Source organism: Hipposideros armiger, unplaced genomic scaffold (genome assembly GCF_001890085.2).
Source record: "Hipposideros armiger isolate ML-2016 unplaced genomic scaffold, ASM189008v1 scaffold_218, whole genome shotgun sequence".
NCBI classification, from domain to species: domain Eukaryota; kingdom Metazoa; phylum Chordata; class Mammalia; order Chiroptera; family Hipposideridae; genus Hipposideros; species Hipposideros armiger.
The window spans coordinates 92,503-116,142 of NW_017731568.1; the positions used below are offsets into that span (position 1 = coordinate 92,503).

Sequence of the window (23,640 nt, forward strand, 5' to 3'; positions counted from 1 at the left end):
GATTCATAACAGTAGCAAAATTACAGTTACAGAGTAGCAACAAAAATAATTTTATGGTTGGGGGTCACCACAACATGAGGAACTGTATTAAGGGGTCGCGGCATTAGGAAGGTTGAGAACCACTATTCTAGAGTGTCTTAGAATATTTGGAGTATGACAGCTGGGGGTACTGTGTTTCTATAATTAAAGGAATGCCAGACAGGAAACCTAGTCCCTTTATTTTGACAGGGCTGTATCTTTGATCCTATCTTCACAGGGCCTGATTACCCTTTCCTTAGAGCTTTCCAAACCTCCAAATCTCGAGCATCAGCCTTCCTTTCAGGTCTGAGGCTCAGAGATTGCAGAGATAAGTCATATACTACCTGTAGTCTTATGGGCCTTATGAGCAGCCTCACAACAAATGTAATGGCACTTACCATCTTCATTCAACATCTGCCATCCCTTCCTTCCAGTGATCATTTCGGCCAGGAATCCAGGATCTCCTAGGTCATTTCTTCCCAGGGCTGGAATAGCCCAGAAAAAACTGGGTTAATACTGAGCCAACTAAGCATCTTATTTTCTTTCTCCCTGATCCTGTGACCAGGGAAATTAGTAGTTAGATGAATAGAGAGTGAAAATAAGGAAATCATACTAACAAACTCAGAGTGTATGCTAACTAAGAGCACAAACTTTCAATACTGGCTCTGCCACTTACCAGCTGTGCATAAAGTAAATCTAACTTCTCAGCTTTCCCATCTGTAAAATGAGGCGTGTATGTATGTGTGTTTCTTTTTTATCAATAACCATCGGTTCACATAGGTGACAGCTAAGGTGTCTGCTGCCCCTGTCCCTCAGCACTCTGAAGTGCCTACACCATTCCTGAAGTGAGGAATCTTTTGCCAAGATTTCCTATAGTCTGTCTGCCAAGGTGCCCTTTACAGCCATTCTTTTCTGGAGCCTTGCTCCCTCCCGTGCTGGTGCCAAAAAGTAAGGTGCTTTTCTCTACTTCTTTAGGACTTGCAGACCTCCCTTCCTTCCTCCTCCCCACCTATCAAGGGGAATCTGTTTTTCAGGCCCTAGAATAATAATATCTGCTCTCCTCTCTGCCTCTGTTTTTTTTCTTGCCAATCTGTCTTTTGTCAGTTTAATTTGCAGGGTCCCAAGAACTGAATTTAAGAGGGTATAGGAAGTTTTTCCTCCCAGGTGGTGGAAAACTATACTCATACTTCTTATATTCTCTACTAGCACACACTTTAATAAAATAGAAACAAAACTGTTTCACTTGAGAATGCTCTTGATCAAGCAGTAAAAAATATTACTTTTATTAAATCTTGACCCTGTGTCCACATCTTTTTTTTTTTAAAGATTTTTTTATTGGGGAATTGGGGGGATGGGAACAGCGTTGGGGAATTGGGAAAGGGGAACAGACAAGTTGCTGTCCTTTTGTTCTTCAGTCTAGTTGTGGAGGACATTGCTTCACTGGCCCAAGTTGGCACCATCATTGTGCTCTTCCCGGGCGAGGCAGATCAGTCGCCGGCTTCTGGACAGCCGCTCACTGTGGCTGCTGGCTGCTCACGCTGGCTGCTGGCTACATACGGTAGCCCATGGCAACCCACTGCCACAGGGGCTGCAGCCTACGCCGTCGCCGGCGACTCACAGCAGCCCAGCTCCAGGTTGAGCTGTTGTTCAGCATCTTAGCTGTGGAGGGCAGTGTCACTGGCCCTCATATGTGGGATCCGAACCGGGGCCCTCTGGCATCCCAAGCCAGTTCTTAACCATCGCATCACTCGGCCGGCCCTCCACATCTTTTTAATACTCTGTGTGGTCAAATGGGAAATATACATAATGTGCTTCTGCTACATATACTACTACTAAGCACTCAGCAATTGAGTTGTGAGCTAAATAGCTGCTTTTTTTTTTTCATAGAACACCATTTTAATTAAAATAACTCCTGACAGACAAACAATTTATCTACACTTGGGCATTAGGCTGACATTTTCTAGAAAAGGAAGAAAGTGAGCCTGCTACTTAAAAATAAAATATAAAATAAAATAAATGAAAATATTTGTTGCCAATGATAATATTTAGAATTTTGGAAAACCTATACCCACTATCTTGAGTTTGACAGTTTCCCAACATGTTAACAACTTTTCTGATGAGTTCCATGGTGATAATAACAAATATAATCTTTTGGTATTATATAGTGACAGATGTCAACATTTGGAAGATCTGCATAACTCAGAGAGCCAATGTTTTCCGAATGGTCAGTAGATGTTACAAAATCATGCAGGGGTAGAAGACTCATTCAAAGTATAACACAGATCACTAAATTTTAATGTAATGGTATACAGAAAGTTCATTTATCTGGTTTCAGATTCCACATTGCAATTAAACTATAAAAAAATTAGCACTTGTTGAGTTTTAGTATTGCACCCAAAAAAACATCCACAAGTTATCTGAAAAGTCTATTAAAATATTACTCCTTTTTCCAAACATATCTGTGTAAGACTGGATTTTCTTCACATACATCAACCAATACAAGTAACAACGATTGAACACAGAAGATGAGACTACAGTTGTTTTTATTAAAACAGACACTAAAGAAATTTGTAAAAATGTAAAACAATGCCATTCTTCTTACTAACATATTTTTGTCTTGGAAAATTTATTTTTCACACACACAAGAGAAACACACACACACAAAAAAAACAAAAAACCATGTTACTTATTTTATTATTTTTAATGACTTAGTAAATTAATTAAATTTTTTCTTAGTTTTAATTTTTTTTTTAATTTTATTTGGGAACAGCCATGGTCATTGGTTACACATTGCTTTCATGCTACAATGGCATAGTTAACTCTTTTAGGGAGGGCACAGCTCACAGTGGCCCATGCGGGAATCGAACCAGCGACCTTGATGTTATCAGCACCATGCCCTAACAAACTACACTAACCAGTCACCTTCTTAGTTTTAACTTTTTTTTTTATTAGTTTCAGGTTAGTTTTAATTTTTAACTTGGTAAATATTAATAGATATAACTCATGTAAACAAAAGTGTTTTTTGGTTCTCAATAAATATTTGAGAATATAGAGAAGTTCCAAGACCAAAAAGTTTGAGAACCACTGCTCTAGCTGTTCTTAGAAATCTACTTCCTTTTACCTTGTTAAAGAGAAAACCATAGGCCCAAAATGGCATCACTTATGCTAAAGTCTATGGCCTAATTGCAGTTTTGCCTTCAACAGAAATGTAATCTTAACCAACCAGTCCTGAATTTTCTGGTCAACACCAATATTATGTAGGCTCTCTCCATCCCGCATAGGAAGAAGAGGCAATCTGCATGATAAAACCTTGGCCTTTCTCTTTCTCCCAAAAACAAGATATCCTGGCCCCAAAATAATCCTTTCTTTTCTTTTGCTAATAGCTTCCTTTCTCTACCCTTATTCCTATGAAAACCTTCCATTTTGTACAACCCCTTGGAGAGCCCATCTAGTTGCTACATGGGATGCTGCCTGATTCATGAGTGGCTTAATAAGTCAATTAGATATTCAAATTTACTTAGTTGAATTTTGTTATTTGAAAACCTTCATAAACTCTCCGAGTTATTCTAGACTTAAGGTAAGCAAAAGACTGAGAAACCTGTAGGCCATTTTTATTATCTGTACTGATACTTACCTCCTCTGAAGCAAAGAACTAACTGCCTGATTAGAATGGGAGAAGGAAGGGGAAAAAAAGAAAAGTTAGTGTCTCAAAATATTATCCAGCACACATGTAAAGCACTTTGCATAATGCCTGTGCCAAGAAGCACCCAGGAATGGCTGGTATCATTATAATCATCCCCACCTTCATCTTCATCACTATTATTCCACCTTGTTGATGCTTCTCATGGTGTTTATAAGCCAATGATGCTTATATTTCCAAACTCCTAAAACAATATATTCTACAGAGTCTTCTAAATTCAGATCCTCTATTTCCTTATGATTCAAAAGTGTCATCTCTGCAGGCTGAGTGGGACCCTGTGATGCTTGTAAGTAGATCACACTTGCAGAAATGTTTCCTCTTTTATCCCTGTGAAGAGTGTAGGCTTTGAAGTTACTATTTCTCTGAAGGTTTTTATTTAAATCAGGAACTATTCTTAAGCAGAAACACTAAGCTAGAAATCACAAAGCCGGAAAGTAGCAGAGCAAGGAAATGGTTCATGAGACAACCCTTCAAGTTTCCCACCATCCCTGGGACAGGAAGATTCTCACATTGAAACCTCGTAACTGAGGAATAACTATTAGGGACGTGGCTTTTTATTACAATTTCAACAATATTTTTAGAAGGTGACTCAACAGATCTCTGAACCATAGGTAGCAGGTGGGAATGAAAAACTGACAGGCTTTGAAAGTGGAAAGGTCTGGGTTCACATTCTGACTTAGTTCTTTACTATTTGTGTGAGGTTAGCAGAAGGTTGGCCCTCCAAACTCTAGTTTTCTGTTCAATGTGGAAGGACTCCACATGGCTCAATTTCACATTGAAAGAAACAAGGTCCAGTAGCCAAAACTCTTTCAGGAGGAATTCCCATTTTTACTTGCTTTTTTCAAAGAATATTACAGGAGATTCAACTTGTCACCCACAGCACTATATAAAATCCTCCTTTTTTCCTCCTTTCTTATTCTTTCAAAGCTGTTCCAAAGCCTGTTCTCCAAACCTCCACAAATCCCTCTTCATCCCTGGCCTGGAGACTCATGGTTTATTTCTACCTTCTTTCTCTCTCCCTAACCCCACATTTCAGTTATTAATTATGTATATTATTTTAGTTTTGTATTCTTGCCAATTTACCCTTAGCCTGTATTCTCTATAACAAAGGCGGCCCCTCAAGCCAACATCCATCCTCTGGAATACTTACTAAACTGAATTTGTTAAATATTTTAACTGATCCTGATGCAGGTGGTTAGAAACACGCTAGTTTTGGATTTTTACTATTGACCCAAAAGCTAATCATCCTTATGGGTTCTATTACTGGCCAATTATTTTTAAATTGTTTCACTTTCTCCATTTTCAAAACTGAAAAGATAAATCTGACCAATCGGATTCCTTGGAGGTAGGTTAAGTTGAACATGATTATGTTGGCATTTATCCTGGAAAATAGACACCAATATATTGAATAAAAAGAACAGCTTGTTTTAAATGAATGAGTAATTAAATAACAACAACATACAAATAGCAACCCGAAACCAAAATAACTAGGGAATGGAGGAAGGTTAGGGAGGAGAGAGGGTAACTCTCAGTCCAAACCCCTAATATCTTCATACTGCCGAAAGCTGTCACAGAGTGCACCTCCTTATGAGGCGAATTTTTCTGTGGTCTGTGGGCCCGCCCTACCTAATTGGGTGTGTCGAGCCTGATAATTTCTGAAGGAGAAATGTAAGCCAATGGCTTCTAGCAACAACAGAAACTAGTCCTAATTAACATGCAACCCACTTAACCTTAATTACTAAATTTTTTACAATCTATCCTAAGAAAAAGTATTTAAACTCTAAAACATAATACTATATACATATTATATATTACATATAATATATATTGTATATTATATAATATACATATATTAAACAAAACTTTTAGATTAGTGGTTATTTCTGTAGGGGAAGAAGAAAGCAGGATGTGACCAGAGCAGCACACAGGCGGCCTTCTGAGTTACAGCAATGTTTTATTTAAGTTGGAAGTGGATACTCAGCCATTCATTTTATTATTAATCTTTAAGCTGTTCATATATATCCTTGTACAAGTTTTGTATTTGATGTAAATCAACTTAAATTTTAAAAAAATGTATACTAAAAAAGCTATATTCCAAGTTATTTATAACAACAGCATAAAATGAAAGCATCCTATTTGTTGGAATGGTTAAAGTGAACATTGGTTCAACTATATGCTGAATGAAATATTACTGAGATATTTAAAATATGGTTATGTAGCACTTACGGAAACAAAAACCTTATGTTACCAAAAATCATGTGACATCTTCTAACTATGATTACAACCATGTAAAACAGTTCAGAGAATAAGAATGTATGCTACTATGATGTCGTGATTTTTTTTTTCGCAAAAGGGATTATGAGTGTTTTGCCCTTGCTTTGTTTTCCTAATTCTCTTTAGTGTGGTTATGTTGTTTTTAATAATTAAACTTTTTATTACAGAAAGTAAAAAGATTTCCCCAGAAAGTATTTTTTGGTTACACCATAAATTAACCTGACCAGAAATTGCACTGGCTTTTAAGGTTTTACACAGGGGAAAGTTTTCATGGAAAACAATAAAAAGCCAGAAAACATTTTTCCCTCATGTTTCTCAGCAGCCTCTCAGCCTCTGTGCCTCAGAGAACAAATGTCTTGTGCTGATTCAATTGTTTGCCTAGAGTTGAATTTCCCCTCCTTTTGGTTTCTGTCATTGGCCGGCCTGCCTTTCCATCACTAATGACCTCCAGTATCTTGGTCACACACACCTCCCAGCAAGAAGCTGACTAATCCTGGGGCTGCTTATTAGGCAACCTTTCACACAGTGTCCATTGCTACCAATTGCACAATATATTTGGGAATGATAAACGCCATGGTTTACATTTGACTCCAGTCACCTTGTCAGCGCCAGCAGCTTCAGTGTGTAAACATCTCCCACTGCCTGTAGAAAGACACTGACATTATGTTCCAGGCACCCTGATGTTGTGTAACATGAGGGAAAGGGGGTGGGGGAAACTATGAGGAAGAATCAGAAGCAGATGAGGATATTAATCACTGTTTGCTTTATTTCTGAAATAAATGAGAAGCTGGACACTTAGGAGTTGTAGCTACAAATAAACTTATTCTTAAGATTTAGAATTTAAGAATTAGAACAAGCAAATGATTCAGTACTGTTAATATATTTCTATTAACCCATTAAGAAGAAATAAGTACATCTTTGAGGCAGCAACATTTTTTCAGTGACGAAAATAGGTCAAATGGGGAAAAGCGATTGTCCCATTAAATATTGTTATAATTTTATCAATGTCACACTACAGAATGGATCTGATCAAAGAAACTACTATGAAAAGAAGGTTCTATGCTTTGTTTCTTGAGACTGCAAGCTGCCTCTTTTAAAAAAAAACCCCTGCAGCCATGCCCAGGTTAGAGGGAAAGAAAGTGGGTGGGGACCCTGAATGAGAGGAGAATAAGGATTTCAATTGTGATTTGTTCTAAGAATAAATATTATCTTACCCAGATTGTTAAATCTGTGGCAATATGCAGTATATATAATTCGGCCCATTTACTAAAGCTAGATTATTTTTAGAATCTTTCATTTTCCCTGTGTACAGTGTGACAATAATGCTATTATAAAAGCCACATGCTAATTTTGTTTGCTAATAAGATTCCAGACCACTAATGGAAGGACATAGGGTTTGAATATCCACCTAATGCTTCTTTTGAGTGTGAAAGAAGAGCAAAATATATTTCATTTTTATTCGGTTACACAGAGTGTGTAGGAGAGTAAGGCAAAGGCTAGCCACCATTTGATAAAGTAGGATCCTACGCATATGGAAAGTTACACAATTATTAGCAAGATTACAGTCCAGCCAATCTAGCCACATTTCCCCAAGATTGAGAAGGACAAAGTAAGTTCCTTAGTATGAGCATCTTTCTAAAATAGATCTAAATCATACCAATACATACTAACCAGACCATCTATTTTGAATTACTCTTTCATTAATATTCAGGAATCACCATGGTCAAAAACTTATGAACCAATAAAATCTGTGTGTGGAAATGGAACCAATAAAATCTGTGTGTGGAAATGGACTTGTTTCTAACAGGAACAAAAAGCCAAAACTCATCTTATGTTTAAGGAATCACCAACAAATACCTTACTTCCCTAGGTATAATTGGTATCCCTGTTAAAATTCAATCCTTAAATTAAATGATGAAGAATTTCAGGGCCGGCTGAGTGGCGCGTTGGTTAAGAGTTGGCTTGGGACACCAGCTCTGAGAAGCAGGGCCCCGGTTCGGATCCCACATGAGGACCAGTGATGCTGTTGCGGCCTCTACAGCTAAGATGGTGAACAACAGCTCGACCTGGAGCTGGGCTGCTGTGAATCGCTGGCGACGGCATACACTGCAGCCCCTGCTGCAGTGGGCTGCCGTAAGCTACCATGAGTGGCTGGCAGCCAGCGTGACCTGCCAAGAGCCACGGTGAATGGCCGTCCAATGGCTGGCGACCGATCTGCCTCAACCGGGAAGAGAGCAATGATAACACCAACATGGGCCAATGAAGCGACGTCCTCCACAACTAGAATGAAGAACAAAAGGACAGCAACTTGTCTGCTCCCCTTCCCCGATTCCCCAATGTTGTTTCCCTCCAACTCCCCAACAACAAAAATAAATTTAAAAAAAGAATTTTTTACCTGGCCCCTAGGTATACAGGAATTATTTTCCAACCTCATTTACCACAGTTATTATTATTATTATTATTATTGATATTATTTTTTTAGTGGGGTCAGGAAAAATGGCCAAAATAGATTTCATGGGTCAGTGGGTTGCATACTCTAAATCATGATGATTCTGGTCCTTTAAAACTAATATCTGGCTTGTTCAAAAATCACTTCCAAGGTAAATATGATTATTTTCTTCCCTAAAAACAAAACAAAATTAAAAAACTGATAGGAAGAATAGACCTTACACCCAGGGAAACAAAAGACTAAGGCAATATGGTAATCTACTCTGAAAACTCAGGTATTCTTCTCCCCCTACCCCCAAACTCATTTCAAATAGGAAATGGACCAAATTATATATGCGGCATATTATATACTTGTCTAATGGTTATAAAGGTTTTGACCTTCTTTGTGGACATCAGCTGCTAGACTAGAATTACAAGGGAATTCTCTCATCTGTGTAGGACCTACAATTGAGAGAGTGGTACATTTGAAATCAGCTGTCTAATACTGCCAGATGCTATTCTCTCCCCTTTTGAGTTAAGCAAATTGAAGCCCAGACAGCGACTAATATGGCTTAATCCAGATTATAAAATCAGTGAATGGACTGAAAGCCATTAGTAGATGCTAGGACTTTTGATTCAAAACTCCCTCTTTCCACTAAACCACATTAGCTTAGATAGTTACAGTGTAAAAAACTATTGAGGGCTGGCTGAGTGACTCAGTTGGTTAAGAGTTGGCTTAAGAGCGCAAGCTCTGAGCAACAGAGCTGCCAGTTCGATTCCCACATGGGCCAGTGACGCTGCGCCCGAGCTGAGCTGCCGCTGAGCTGCCAACAGGTGGCAGGATGGCTCAGCTGGTGTAACAAGATTGCCTGTTCCATCGTGGGCTATGCCCACTTGCAACTAAGACTAAACTCAGCACCTTGAGCTGAGCTGCCGCCTGAATGGCTCAGTGGACAGAGCGTGTGCTCTTAACAACAAGGTTGCTGGTTCGACTCCCGCTTGGGATAGTGGCTACGCTTACCTGCAACTAAGATTGAACACAGCACCTTGAGCTTAGAGGCCACAAGCTGCCGATGGGAAGACAGATGGCGACTGGCACCCTCCACAACGACGATTGAAGAACAACAACTTGGCTGGTCCCCTTCCCCAATTCCCCAACACTGTTCCCCTCTTCCAATACCCCAATAAAATCTTAAAAAAAAAAAAAACTATTGAAAGGGGGAAATATCAGTTGTAAACTGAATATTTTGAAAAATTGTAATAGCCAACAATAAACAAATATATGATGTACAGAGCACTGGTAAAGGTAAATATATAGGTAAACATAAAAGATAGCATAAATGTATTTTCGTTTGTAACTTTATTTTTGCATCTGATTTAAGAGACAAGTGCATAAAGCAATGATTATGAAACTGAGTTTATAGGTATACAGTGTATATAGATGTAATTTATATGTCAATAATTGCACAAAAATGGGGGAGGAAATAGAGCTATATTGGAGTAAACTTTTTGTATACTATTGAAATTAACTTGGTATTAATCCAAATTTGATTTTTTTAAGTTAAGATGTTAATTATAATCCCCAAGACAACCACTAAGAAAAGAACTCAAAAACATAGAGTAAAAGAAATGACAAAGGAATTAAAACGATATACCAGAAAACAACTATTTAACACAAAAGAAAACAGTAATGGAGATTTAGAGAAACAAAATAGACATAAGACAAAAAAAATAGACATAAGTCACACAGAATACAAATAGCAAAATGGCAGATGTAAAAAACTATTGATAATTACATTAATTGAAAATGGACTAAAGATTGCAATCAAAAGGCAGAAATTTGCAGAATGGATAATAAAGAAAAATGATCCACTCTTCCTAGGTGCTGCCTACAGAGGTGGCAGCCATCTCTTACTTGGCACCCTGGCTGCCCTCAGAGCTCTGGTGAAGCCCAAGATTGTCAAAAAGAGGATCAAGAAGTTCATCTGGCACCAGTCAGACTGATATGTTAAAATTAAGCCTTACTGGCGGAAACCCAGAGCACAGACAATAGGGTGCGCAGAAGATTCATGGGCCAGATCGTGATGCCCAGCACTGGTTATAAGAGCAACAAGAAAAAAAAGCACATGCTGACCAGTGGCTTTTGGAAGTGCCTGGTCCACAACATAAAGGATCTTCAAGTGCTGCTGATGTGCAATACATCTTACTGTGCTGAGATTGCTCACAACATCTCCTCAAAGAACTGCAAAGCCATGGTGGAAAGAGCAGCCCAGCTGGCCATCAGAATCACCAATCCCAACGCCAGGCTGCACAGCAAAGAAAATGAATAGACAGCTTGTGTGCACATTGTATTGTGTTAGTAAAACCATAAAATTATGCCCCCCCGCCAAAAAAAGATCCAACTATATGCTGTCTACAAAAGACAAACTGTGGATTCAAAGACAAAAATAAGTTGCAAGGAAAAGAATGGAAAAATATATAATACACAAACAGTATCCAAAAGATAGCTGGAGTAGCTATACTAATATCAGACAAAATAGATTTTATGACAAAAATGTTTCTAGAGCCAAAGAAGGATATATTATAATGATAAAATGTTCAATCTGTCAGGAAGACATAACAATTATAAATATATATGCACAACACAGTCCCAGAACACATGAAGTAAGACACATGAATAAAATTGAAAGGCGACAGCCAACCGAGTGGGGCGTGTTGGTTAAGAGTTGGCCAGTTCGGATCCCACATGGGCCAGTGATGCTGCCCTCTACAGCCAAGATGGTGAACAACAGCTCGACCTGGAGGTGGGCTGCTGTGAATCGCTGGCGACGGCGTAGGCTGCAGTGGGGCTGGCCGGCAGCTGGTGTGAGCTTTTGTGAGCTGCCATGAGCCACTGTGAGCGGCTGTCCAATGGCCCATGAGTGACTGTCTCACCCGGAAAGAGCGCAATGAAAATACCAACATGGGCCAGTGAAGCGACATCCTCCACAACTAGACTGAAGAACAAAAGGACAGCAACTTGTTTGTTCCCCTTCCCCGATTCCCCAACAGTGTTCTCCTTTCCTAATTCCCTAATAAAATCTTAAAAAAAAAATTAAAAGGAGAAATAGACAATTCAACAATAATAGCCAAAGACTTCAATGCTTCACTTTCAATGATGGCTAGAACAACCAGACAGAAGATCAACAAGGAAATAGAAGACTTAAACAATATTATAAACCAACTATACCTCACAGACATTTATCCAACAGAAGCAGAATGCACATTCTTCTCAAGTACATGTGGAAACATCTCCATGATTTAACAAAAGAAGCACAAAACTTGTACACTGAGAACTCAAATATCATTGAGAGATTAAAGAAGAATTATATAATGGAAACACATTCCATGTTTATAAATTAGGACATTTATTAAAATGGCAATACTTCCCAAATTGATGTACATACTCAATACAATCCCTATCAAAATTAGAGTTGGTATTTTGTTTTTGTTGTATTTTTTTTTTTAATTGACAGGCTGATCTTAAAAGTCATATGGAATGCAAGGAATCCAGAATAGCCAAAATGATCTTGAAAAAGAAAAACAAAGTTGGAAGTTTCACACTTCCTGATTTCAAAACACACTAGAAAGCTACAGTAATCAAGCCAGGGTGATACTGGAATAAGGATAGAAATTCAGATCAATGAAACATAGTTGAGTATCCAGTAAACCTTTATATTTATGGTCAGTTGATTTTCAACATGGGTGCCAAGGCAATTCATGGGAAAGAATATTCTTTTCAACAAATAGGGCTGAGACAACTGGATATCTATGTGCAACAAAGAATAAAGTTGGGCTTTACAGAAATTAACTCAAAATGGATCATTAACCTAAATGTAAGAGCTTAAACTATAAAACTCTTAGAAGAAAACACTAATGTAAATCTCCATGATCTTGGATTTCACAATGGTTTCTCAGATAATGAAAGCACATATGACAAAAGAAAAAAATACGTAAATTGGACTTCATAAAAACTTAAAACTTGTGCTTCAAAGGACACTATCAAGAAATTGAAAAGGCTACCCACTGAACGGAAGAAAATATTTGCAAATTTGTATCTGACAAGAGACTTTTATTTAGAATATATAAAGAATGCGTACAACTCAACAATGAAAAGACAAATAACCCAATTTAAAAATGGGCAAAGGGCTTGAATAGACATTTCTCCAAGGATGACATATGAATAGTTAATAAACACATAAAAGATGTTCATTATGGAAATGCAAATCAAAATCACAATGAGATACTACTTCACATCCACTGGGATGGCTATAGTAAAAAAAAAAACCAGATTATAACAAGGTAGAACCTTCATACACTGTTGGTGGAGATGAAAATGATACTGCTGCTTTGGAAAACATCTGGCAGTTCCTCCAAAAGCTAATAAACTGTATGGCTCAAGAGTTCCATTCCTAGGTATATACCCAAGAGAATGAAAACATATATGTCTACCAAAAATTTTTTACATGGATATTCATAGTAGCATTAGTCATAATAGCCAAAACCCAGAAACAATCCAAATGTCACCATAAACTGATGAATAGACAAAGAAAATGTGGTATATGCATATAATGGAATATTATTCAGCCATGCAAAAGAATGATACATGCTACAATGTGGATGAAACTTGAACACATAATGATGAATGAAGGAAACCAGATATAAAAACTGTGTTTTTCTAGGACCCATCAGCTCCAAGTCAAGTCGTTGTCTTCAATCTAGCTGTGGAGGGCGCAGCTCACTGGCCCATGTGGGAATTAAACTGGCAACCTTGGTGTTATGAGTACCACTCTCTAACCAACTGAGCCAACCAGCAGCCCTGAAGTATGTGAATTTTAAGAATGCATTTGAGGGCCGGCCGAGTGACGCATTGGTTAAGAGCTGGCTTGGGACGCCAGCTCTGAGCAGCGGGGCTCCGGTTCGGATCCCACATTGGGCCAGTGACACTGCCCTCTACAGCTAAGATGGTGAACAACAGCTCAACCTGGAGCTGGGCTGCTGTGAGTCTCCGGCGACGGCATAGGCTGCAGCCCCTGCTGCAGTGGGTTGCCATGCGCTATCGTGTGTAGCCAGCAGCCAGCGTGAGCAGCCAGCAACCACAATGAGCGGCCATCCAGAAGCTGGCGACTGATCTGCCTCACCCAGGATGAGCGCAATGATGGTGCCAACTTGGGCCAGTGAAGCAACGTCCTCCACAACTAGACTGAAGAACAAAGCAACAGCAACTTGTCTGTTCCCCTTCCCCCAATTCCCGAGCGCTGTTTCCCTCTCCCAATTCCCCAATAAAATCTTAAAAAAAAAAAAGAATGTGTTTGACAAGATTTCCTTTCAAATCTTAGATACAAATATGCTCATTCTATACTACAAGGTTCAATTTTGGTTTTTCCTTTTTGAACCTGTGAATAGATCCCAGTTACTGTGTATATACTGATGATCCTTTATGAAAGTGGGGTCAAATCGCAGCCTGTTCCCTCTGCTCCCTCAACAGGAGGAGGTCTCTTCACACCTCTATGCCTCTCCACATGGTCTTCCTAATGTCTGGCCAGCTCCAACATCTAACATCTGATATCTAGTTCACATACCATTCTGGAGCCTTCCGAGATGTCATCACCTCCTTTTTTAGTATATGTGCTGCCGAAGTGAGCACATCATCACCTCCTTGATGTGCCCAGTGTCCCTGGCAATATTATGTGATAAGTATTCTCATAGAAGCAGACACGGGAAGTGTGATTACATTTACCTTCCCCTAGACTTTTATAGCTTATCGATGAAGCCTGTGACTTACTATGCCTTACACTGTATCTGGCATATAGCAATTCTCAATGTCCATTATTCTTTTATTTTGATATCAGGGTGAAATATTAGCTTGTAAACATATCCTGCTTTCTTGGGACATACATTTAAGTATGGTCAGTTGCCTTCGTCTGTTTCTCTTGCTTTCTTCTGGGCTTTATTCCTTTCCTTTAATGCTTTTACTTTGGGATCTCATATTTGAATTTAAAATAATAATATAATAAAATCACAGGGCTGCCTGAGTGGCTCAGTTGGTTAAGAGCTCACACAAGAGTTTGAGCTCTGAGCAACAGCGGTTCGAGTCCTGGCCCGAGCTGAGCAGCCACTGAGCTGCCAACAGGTGGCAGGATGGTTCAGCTTAAAATAAATAAATAAATAAATAAAATCACAATATAAGTCAGCACTTTTTTGATAAGGTTTCTTTAAAGCATACTACAGTCATTAATTTTGGTGGCAGAAAGTGGGCAGTAGGGATAGAGATGGTGAGAGAATAAAGGACAATTTACCTTAAAAACTTAGTAAAGAGTAGTTTCTTTTTCTCTTCTATTTTCTGTTAAAAGCATCATCATCTTCCTTTCAAGTCCTCTCTGTAGGTTAAAAAACAAATTGAAATTAATCATTTAAGTTTTGATATATTAAAAAAAATTTAAATATTTATTTCTTCTCCATTCTTATTGTCAATACCTAGGTCCTTTTTCCCTCCACTACTGGAGGATTTCAGCAACATTCCAGCTAATCTCCTTGTCTTGGTAGCTCCTTTTAGCCATTCTGGACACTCCTGCTCTATCAATCTTTTTAAGACTAATTTGTCCAGTCAATGTTCTAGTCCAGAACTTGCTACCTCAGCCTAAATTCTGCATCCCCCGCCCCCACATTTAAGGCCCTGCATACATTACCCCTTGCCTTCTCTCCTTCTCTTTGCTTAATGCGGGTTCTTGCTTGGGGCACAGGTCCTCTTTCCTTTATCTCAGGATATATCAGGCTTTGCTTGTAATCTTTTCCTTCTCTTGCTGTATCCACATTCTACCCATTCTTCAAGGTTCAGAAAGAATGCTACTTCCTCCTTGAAGATTTTCCTGGCATCTCCATCACATTCATAGCTCCTAAATAATTATTCTCATGTTTTGTAGTTGTGGCAAAATAGTGGAATCCTCTACCCTTTTCTCTTCATCTGTTAACAGGAGACCTACAGACCATTACGTGAGACAGGGGAACATGTGCTTATAGATATCTGAAGTGCAAATTTGTAATTTCCAAAATACTGGCTCTTCAACCATATGTAGCAGCTTCTCTGATTGCTTAAAGGAATGCGTCTCAATACAATCTAATAATATTCATTTTTGTTTAAAAGATGAAAAAGTAGGGAGTGTCTGGGGCATACGTTTATTTATCTCGCAAACCAGGAGATTCATTTCTTGATTTAAAAAAAGAAAGCTATACTCATATTTCCAATTAGTTTCTCCCCAAATATCTCCAAGCATGTCCTTCAAGCAGGCGTATTTTATTGTCAATGCGTTTGAAAGGCAACATTTGAAGGGAATAACCACAGACATACTTAGGGAACACGACCCGCAGTAAAGAGTCAAAAGCACACTCTCAGTGCTCATTATTGGGAACGCCATTGGGCCTGAATTTGTAGCCTCACTTCTCACATCCGTACAATGGAGATAATACTTGATAATATTTACTTCCCAGGGTTGTGGTGAAAGGTTTTCTTTTTGGTGAGCTGCGGGGCAGTTTGCCTCCATGGACCGAAGGGAGACGCTTTTCTCCCGGGATGCACTTCCTTGCGCGAGGCGGGGTGACCAGAAGGGGAAGCTCGTGGCGGAGTACAGGTCGCCCCGGCTTGAGGCTGGGCAAGGACAAGTCGGCGGCAGCTTGATGTACAGCACGGGGCCTTCAGCAGGAGCGCGTTAAGACTGTAGACGCCGAGCAGTCCTAGCTGGGCGTGCGTGCATCTGTGTGCGCCGGGTGCTGGGAGCGCGCTCGCATCCACAGCGCAGCGTCACGGCGCCGGGGCGGACGGTAGACGAGCGACAGCTGATAAGGCCGAGGGAATCCGAGGCCCCGGGGGCCAGAGTGCCCTGGCAGGGGCGGCGACGCGCCCTGTCGGTTGGCGCCTCAGCGCCCCTGGCCGACGGGTGTCCGCAGCGCCCCACGTGGCGGCCAGCCGGGTCGCTGCCGGGAGAGCCGATTTGCTCCGCCCCCGCCGAGCTCAGCTGCCCTGCTCAGCCTCTCCGCCCAGCTCTGGTCCGACCCTCTCCCTTCCCCCTCTCGGATCGCGATGGACGCGGCCTCCCCCCGCCGCCTCTGGCAGCACCGCGCGGGCCTCTGAGCTGCGGGGCCTGTGGAGCCGCGTGGCCTGTGGAGCCGCGTGCCGGCGACTGGCCTTGCGCTCGCTTTTGCCCATCGGGGGAACCTCTCGCTTTTCTGTCACCAGGTCCCCGCGGAGGAAGGGGAGGGACGAGGCGCGGCTTTTCCTGTGCCGCCTGCCCAGCTCGACCTGCGCGGCCTGCGGCTTCCTGGGAACTCGAGGGCCGCGGCCGGGCCTGGCTCTGCCCGCGGCCTGCTTGGAGCTAGACCGAAGTGGTTTGGAACGACAAGCCCGGGTGAGCTTGAGGGAACGGGAGGCGGGAGCGCCTTGGGCGGTCGGAAGGGCCAGGCCTGGGGGCCCGGATCCGGGACGCCGGGCTGCGGGCCGGCAGCGAGAGCCCCGGCCCCTGGTGAGGTCTGGTGGGCTGCTGCCGACTCACCCGCTTAGCCCCTTTGTTTCCCTCCCCCGGGCCTGCCCGCGGCGGGGCCCGGCTTGCCTGAGCCGGAGACCAAGGCGGCCCCCCTCCTTGCCCTTCAGAAGGGTTCGCTGCCCGGCCAGGCCGGGGACGACCCGCCGGGCCTCGGGAGTTCCGGGCGCCGCTCCCGGGAGACCCGCTGTCCTGCCCCGTGGCCTCCTCTCGGGCACCGAGGCTTGCTGCTTCTCCCGCAGAACTTCCCCCTCCTCCTAGACACAGGTAGCTAACTTAGCTGGGTTTGGTGCCGGGAAACCGGAGCGCGGTGCCTGCGCCTCCCGGCGCGGGGCTCGGCTGGGCCCAGAGTGTTGGGTCATCCCTGCTGGTCGCCGCCGTTGGGTGCTCACTGGTACCCGCCTCTGGATTCAGACACCCGCAGCTGGGTTCCCTGGGACCTAACGCTGCCCTCCTGTGAGGAAGTTGACAAGCTTTGGTAATGACTGACTTGCCTGTTGTGGCTGCTTCTCTGTTTTGTGTATGTAGCATATGTTTTTAACCAACTCCTCGGTTCTGTAGGGATGGGGAAGGAGGGCCATAGACTGGCCTATATTCTGATCCGTAACGTGTTAGTTCATTGCGGTTACTTTTAGCATTTCTTTTGAAACTTTTAAAAACAGTTTCCCAAGACTGCCAAAATAATTAACCAAGCCTTTATTCATAGATAGATTTTTGTATCCAATTATCGTTTGCATTTGGACTACTTTAGAATAGGAGTAAGTAAATTGAGAATTCAGCAGAATTGTGAAATTAGAGGTAATTTTAAAGCAGAAACTTAATTTGGAGAGGGACGGGATCAAACTGCTTAGACTGTCCTTAGAATACTGACTCTAACCTTTATCTGAAGATCAGTTTTGGGTGGAGGAGGGGGGAAGGAGTTTGCTGGAAAAAAAAAAAAGAACCTTTAGTAAGGTGTTCTTTGCCTTTTGGCACAGACGTTAGTGATAGCAGTTGTGGGATTCGATGCTTGTTTGACTGTCTTTGACAAAGACAGCTCTGGTTTCCAGTTACGCAGCAACCTAATCAGCTTATACTCTTGTGCAAAACTGGTTTTTATTTATTATGATATATGAACGTTAAACCTGAGGAATAAGGGCAATTGAAAAACTTCGTAAGCACTATATTCAAACATACTTAAGAGTCTTTTCTAATTTCTAGGAGTACATCACGAAAATTTGGTTCTAGCCGATGTAAAGGAAAGCATTTTAAACCCAAGCTGATCAGTCCTGGACATTTAAAGGACTTTTCCCCTTTACTTTCTAAACTTAAGCAAAGAGGCTTTTAAAAAACCATGGCAGATGTGGATCCGGATACATTACTGGAATGGCTACAGATGGGACAGGGAGATGAAAGGGACATGCAACTAATAGCCCTTGAACAGCTATGCATGCTGCTTTTGATGTCTGACAACGTGGATCGCTGTTTTGAAACGTAAGTACATCCCTTCATCATCTTCCTTTGGGGTTGCTGTAGTGACATTTTGTTTTCAACCATTTGCTGACTTCAGTTTGTGTAGAATTTTTTCTAGTGACTTTTACAATTATCTTTTTTAGTTTATGCAGTTTTGCATTTATACTTTTCTGAGAAATAAAAATTGGTAGGTGAAGTAGCTTGAGTAATGATAATTGTCATGACACAAGTGCATGTTTGTTGAATGAATAGGGATTAGTAGGGAGTACTATTTTAACCCATAGCTTGGTTGATTCATTTTCAAAATATGACACGAACTGGGAAAATACAAATACTTTTCGTCTTTAAAGGTAGCTATTTCTGTACCAAGAAACTGACATGGAAATACAGGTGATAATGAACACATGTTTACAACTAACTGCCCATTTCCTCATACGTATTAAGTCATATAACATCATACATTTGTACAACAAATCATTGACTTGTAAATTTCAGTTTGGAGGCTATAAATTGGATGTTACTCAATAGTTTACTTTTTGGAATAATAGAAACATTTTGAAGTTTGGAGAGTTTAAACAGTTTTATTCAGAGGTTATAATGTAGAATTTGTGCTAAAATGTAAAAGAGAATTTATTACTAGATTAGCCATTAATGCCATGTTTTTCCTCTTATGTGATACTTGCCCAGTAATCATTCTTCTGAATGCTGAATACATTTGGTTTTTATTGTTTATTTTACATTTATATCAGCAATTTTAAATTGCAGCAATAAGTAAATGAAAACTCAGATGTTTCTAAATGAAAACTCAGATGTTTCTATATTTGTTTTAACACCATTTTGAGATAATTAGTAGAAACTGAGGTGTTGACATAAAATTTGGTATAATTATCTTAGTTTTTCTGAGGTGGAAATAAAGGCTGTATTACTCATTCAATTGATCAGCTATTTTTAATTGTATTCATTTTTGAATGACTAAGTATTGAAAATGAATTAATTAATAATGAATAATTCTTAGTTGTAAACCTCATTAAAACAGTATACTATTATGATAAAGATCCTTATAAACAAAATTTCTGAATCACAATCTGTTAGCCCATTTATTTCAACTAGTTCTTGTTATTGACAAACTTTGAGTACATCATAATTCAGCCCCTTCTTTGACACTTGTTTTAGCAGGATTCATAGAAAAGTGAAGTAGAATTCTGAGTATTCATAGATTTCATTTCATTAGAGTGTCTTCATTAACCTGAGAAATTATGGTATTTTAAAAAGTAAGTCACACTTGCCAGTCAAATCAACTGTCATTTCATATCTTGTATTACGTACTGACATATAGTAGACGTATTTGTAATGACCTTAAAGTGTTACCATATTGAAACAATTTTAAAGGAAAATTTCAAAATGTAAAGCTCATCCCTATATAGAATTCTACCATTCTAATCACATAATTGTTATTCTTTCCATTTTCCCTTCTAGGCTTTATTCATATTTGATATAATGTAATTTTAAGAAAGGAAATTAAAGTCAGATGTGATTTATGTTTTATTTACTAAGTGAAGGTACAAGGGTATTTTAAATTGGAATGGTCAACCCTGTTTCATGTGGCATACCTGTAATTTGTCTATCAAAAATAGACATTTGCTTAAATTTATGACAATTTTTTCTAAAAATCATAGTTTGTTTGTTCTCTTTTTTCTACATGAAGACAGATTTTCTTGTTTTCTCAAGGAAGAAAAATTGTCTTGGTTCCTTTAAACCAGAGAGGCAGCATGGTGAGGTGGAAAAAATGGGCTGTAGCATCAGAGACCTGGGTTCAGATTTTTGGTCAGCTACATGCAATTTAGCTACTGAGAGCCTTACCTTCTTCCTCTAAAATGGCAGTAATCTTATTTCTGGTAAGCTTCTTGTGAGGAGTAAAGGAAAGAATGTAGTATGTGAAAAGTGTTTTATGTGAAGTAGGCTATTAAATGTCATTGTTATTAAAAATATATATATGTATATATAATTAAAAAAAAATTTACTGGGGAATTGGGAAAGGGGAACATTGTGTTTTTCCAGGACTCATCAGCTCCAAGTCCAGTTGCAGCTTTCAGTTTAGCTGGGGAGGGGTGGGGGAGTGCACAACCCACCATCCCATGTGGGAGTTGAACCGGCAACCTTGTTGTTAAGAGCATGCGCTCGCTCTCACCAACTCAGCGGCAGCTGAGCTCGGGGGATGGGTGTGGGGGAGCTCACTAGCCCATGTGGGAATCGAACTGGCAACCCTGTTGCTCAGAGCTCATGCTTTAAACAAATGAGCCACCTGGCGGGCCCCTAAATATATAATTTTGAATTTTATTTGAGGACTTAATTTTGAATTTTATTTTGGGACTGATTTTGTAGAGTCTTTGAACTCTTTGAAACAGTCAGCAAATAAGGCAGCGGAAAAGCAAGATGATGTTCATATTTTAGATATTGGTGAAAATCTCCCATACCAACTTGGTTTCTTAAGGTAGTAGCAAATAGTTCTTACTTAGGTTTCGTAAAGCAAGATGTCTATATGTTCAAATGTGGTTTTGCTTGATTAGCTTGTATTGATAGGTAAATGTCTGTTTAGTCAGGAAAGGCAGATTGCGTGGTAGAAATAATGGCCTTTGGAATGGGATTGATATGGGTTCAGGTTTTCGTGAGGATTAAATGGGATAATGCTTGTGAAATGCCTAGCACAGTGCTTTTCACATAATAAAGTGTTTCTCGTCCTTTAACTTAGTATAGTATAGTATGTGGCTCTCCATTTTTTTTTTTTTTGTACCAGTTTTCCTAGCCTTTTCCAATTAAGGAATACACATTTTCTGTGAAGCTGAGATGCTTTTTATTAATGCCTAAACCTAAGGCAATGCTCTAGAAAGTAAAATTCAGGTTAAGGGTTGGTTTTTTGCTTTCATCTGTGATAATATCATTGAATTATTTTTAATATAAGTCTTAAGTTCAATGTTACAGATAACTATTTTGCATTCACATTGAAACAGTTGATCAGCGGGCCGGCCGAGTGGTGCGTTGGTTAAGAGCTGGCTTGGGATGCCAGAGGGCTCTGGTTCGGATCCCACATATGAGGGCCAGTGACACTGCCCTCTGCAGCTAAGATGCTGAACAACAGCTCAACCTGGAGCTAGGCTGCCGGGAGTTGCTGGCAACGGGCAACGGCGTAGGCTGCAGCCCCTGCTGCAGTGGGTTGCCATGGGCTACCGTGTGTAGCCAGCAGCCAGTGTGAGCGGCCAGCTCCAAGTCAAGTAGTTGTTTCAATCTAGTTATATATCGAACTGGCAACCTTGGTGTTTGAGCACTGCGCTCTAACCAACTGAGCTAACTGGCCGCCCCTCAATGAACTTTTTGTACTTGGGTACATTAAAATTTATTGGTCTCTCGTACATTGAATGGATTTTTAACCCATGTTTAAGTTAGTGAAATCATTCACTTGTCATATATGAAAAATGTTTGTCTATTGAGTTATATAGATATTCCAAATGTTGATGTGTCATTCTATAGTATCACAAACACATTTGCTAATATAACTACTGATTTCATCAGAAAAGTCTTTAAATATTGGGAAGCTGTCAAGCTCATGGTGGCAGATACAAATTTTCCAAAATTGTAATTTTTGCTTGAATACTTTAATATTATCATTGGCAGCAAACTCTTGAAATGGAAGACTTACTTCATTAATTTTTGAGAAAATGTTTGCCAGATATCCAAGTCTGAATAACCACAGTTTGTCTGAAGCTCTTTCAAGTAAAAATGGTGTTGCATGAAAAAAGTGACTAGTTCGGCTCTCTGAAGGTTGTACAAGTACTTTACCTTGACACAACCATCATTCGTTGGTATGCAGAAGTGCTTTATGCTTATTTCTCATTTCCTTAAGAAAAATATTAAAAAGGTACACACGTAAGGGTTGAGATCAGTAAAATTAATAATTTTTTTGCTTTATTAAAGTTATTCTGTAGTGGAAGTGACTTTTTTCTCCTCCATGCCAGAGCTTGTAAAAGACTAAGTAGTACAATTTAGTGCTGCTGCTTTGATTCATGCTAAAGCACAAGCAGTTTTATCCACCACTGCTTTTGCATCACAAGTTTACATGTAGACACAAGAAAGAAATGTTTCAAGAAGAGACAGGACAATTGTGTTGAATACTGGTGAGAGGTCAAATAGGGTAAAGACTAAAGGGTGTCCTTTGCATTTAGCAACATTCTCAAGGTCATTGATCTTAATGAGGGCTGAGTCTCGGAGTGGTGAGGGGCAGATTTGAGTGGGTTAAGGAGGAAGTAGGACCTGAAGAATGAAGACAGAGCAGAAAACTTTTTTGAGAAGTTGGATATGGAGTGTGGGGCTTTTTCTTTAAAGGTCTAAGAGAGAAAATGGATAACCCATAGTATAAAGATTCTGAGAAGCTGGAAGAGAATTGGCTTTTGTCAGGAGAATTGCTTTTTAAACTTTAACCTGGGTAATGTGAATCACCTGGAGATCTAAGATGCAAATTGTGATTCAGTTGGACAGGTGTGATGCCTGATATTCTGCATTCCTAATATGCCCCCAGATAATGCTGAAGCTGTTGGTCAGGAAAATCCCACGTTGAGTAGCAAAGCTTTGATGCTCTGGTGGAGAGAGAAGTTTTAGGTGGTGTTCCTTGTTGGTGAAACCAGGAAGGTGGAGAGGTTAGATGAATATGTTTTAGGTTTGATAGTAAAAAGTTGAAGGAATTTCTATCTGATGACATCTATTTTCTTCTCCCTGAACTAGGAGATTAAAAAGAACAGTATCTAGGATTAGTATAGGGAAATGATTATGCTCAGTGCTAGGAGCTTCCTAACAGATATCGCTGCCTCTAAGCTAATTATACCCAGAATTATAATATTAAAATATTTTATGGTCTTTTATTAAAGTATAATTGACTATAGTATTAAAATATTGATTTGATTGTACCATTTTCTTTTATGAAATGTTTTAGTTTCTTTACCTAATGGATGAGATTTAAATTCCTTCAAAGATCTCGCCTGCATCCTCAAATACATACTACTATTACTTTTGTCTTTCTATTGCTAAGCATAGTGCCTGGCATACAATAGCTGACATCCGGATATTGAACCAGCTGGAGAAATTCTTGATATTGTGGCTGTTTTCCACTTAGGTCTAAAATGCCTCTGGAAGTTTCTATATACCCCA

General features: G+C 40.0%; 1 protein-coding gene and 1 pseudogene across 1 annotated transcript in view; both read left to right on the forward strand.

The window, feature by feature from the left end:
* The window catches only part of LOC109389041 (60S ribosomal protein L32 pseudogene), a 15,273-nt pseudogene extending 4,524 nt beyond the window's left edge, over positions 1 to 10,749 (forward strand).
* A 4,180-nt stretch (positions 10,750 to 14,929) lies between these two features.
* HECTD1 (HECT domain E3 ubiquitin protein ligase 1) overlaps positions 14,930 to 23,640 on the forward strand; it is a 106,147-nt gene continuing 97,436 nt past the window's right edge. The window contains exons 1-2 of the mRNA XM_019654271.1: positions 14,930 to 16,860; positions 18,193 to 18,465. Of these exons, the coding sequence (XP_019509816.1) occupies positions 18,326 to 18,465 (140 nt within the window). The 5' untranslated portion in view covers positions 14,930 to 16,860; positions 18,193 to 18,325. The remainder of the gene's footprint in view (positions 16,861 to 18,192; positions 18,466 to 23,640) is intronic.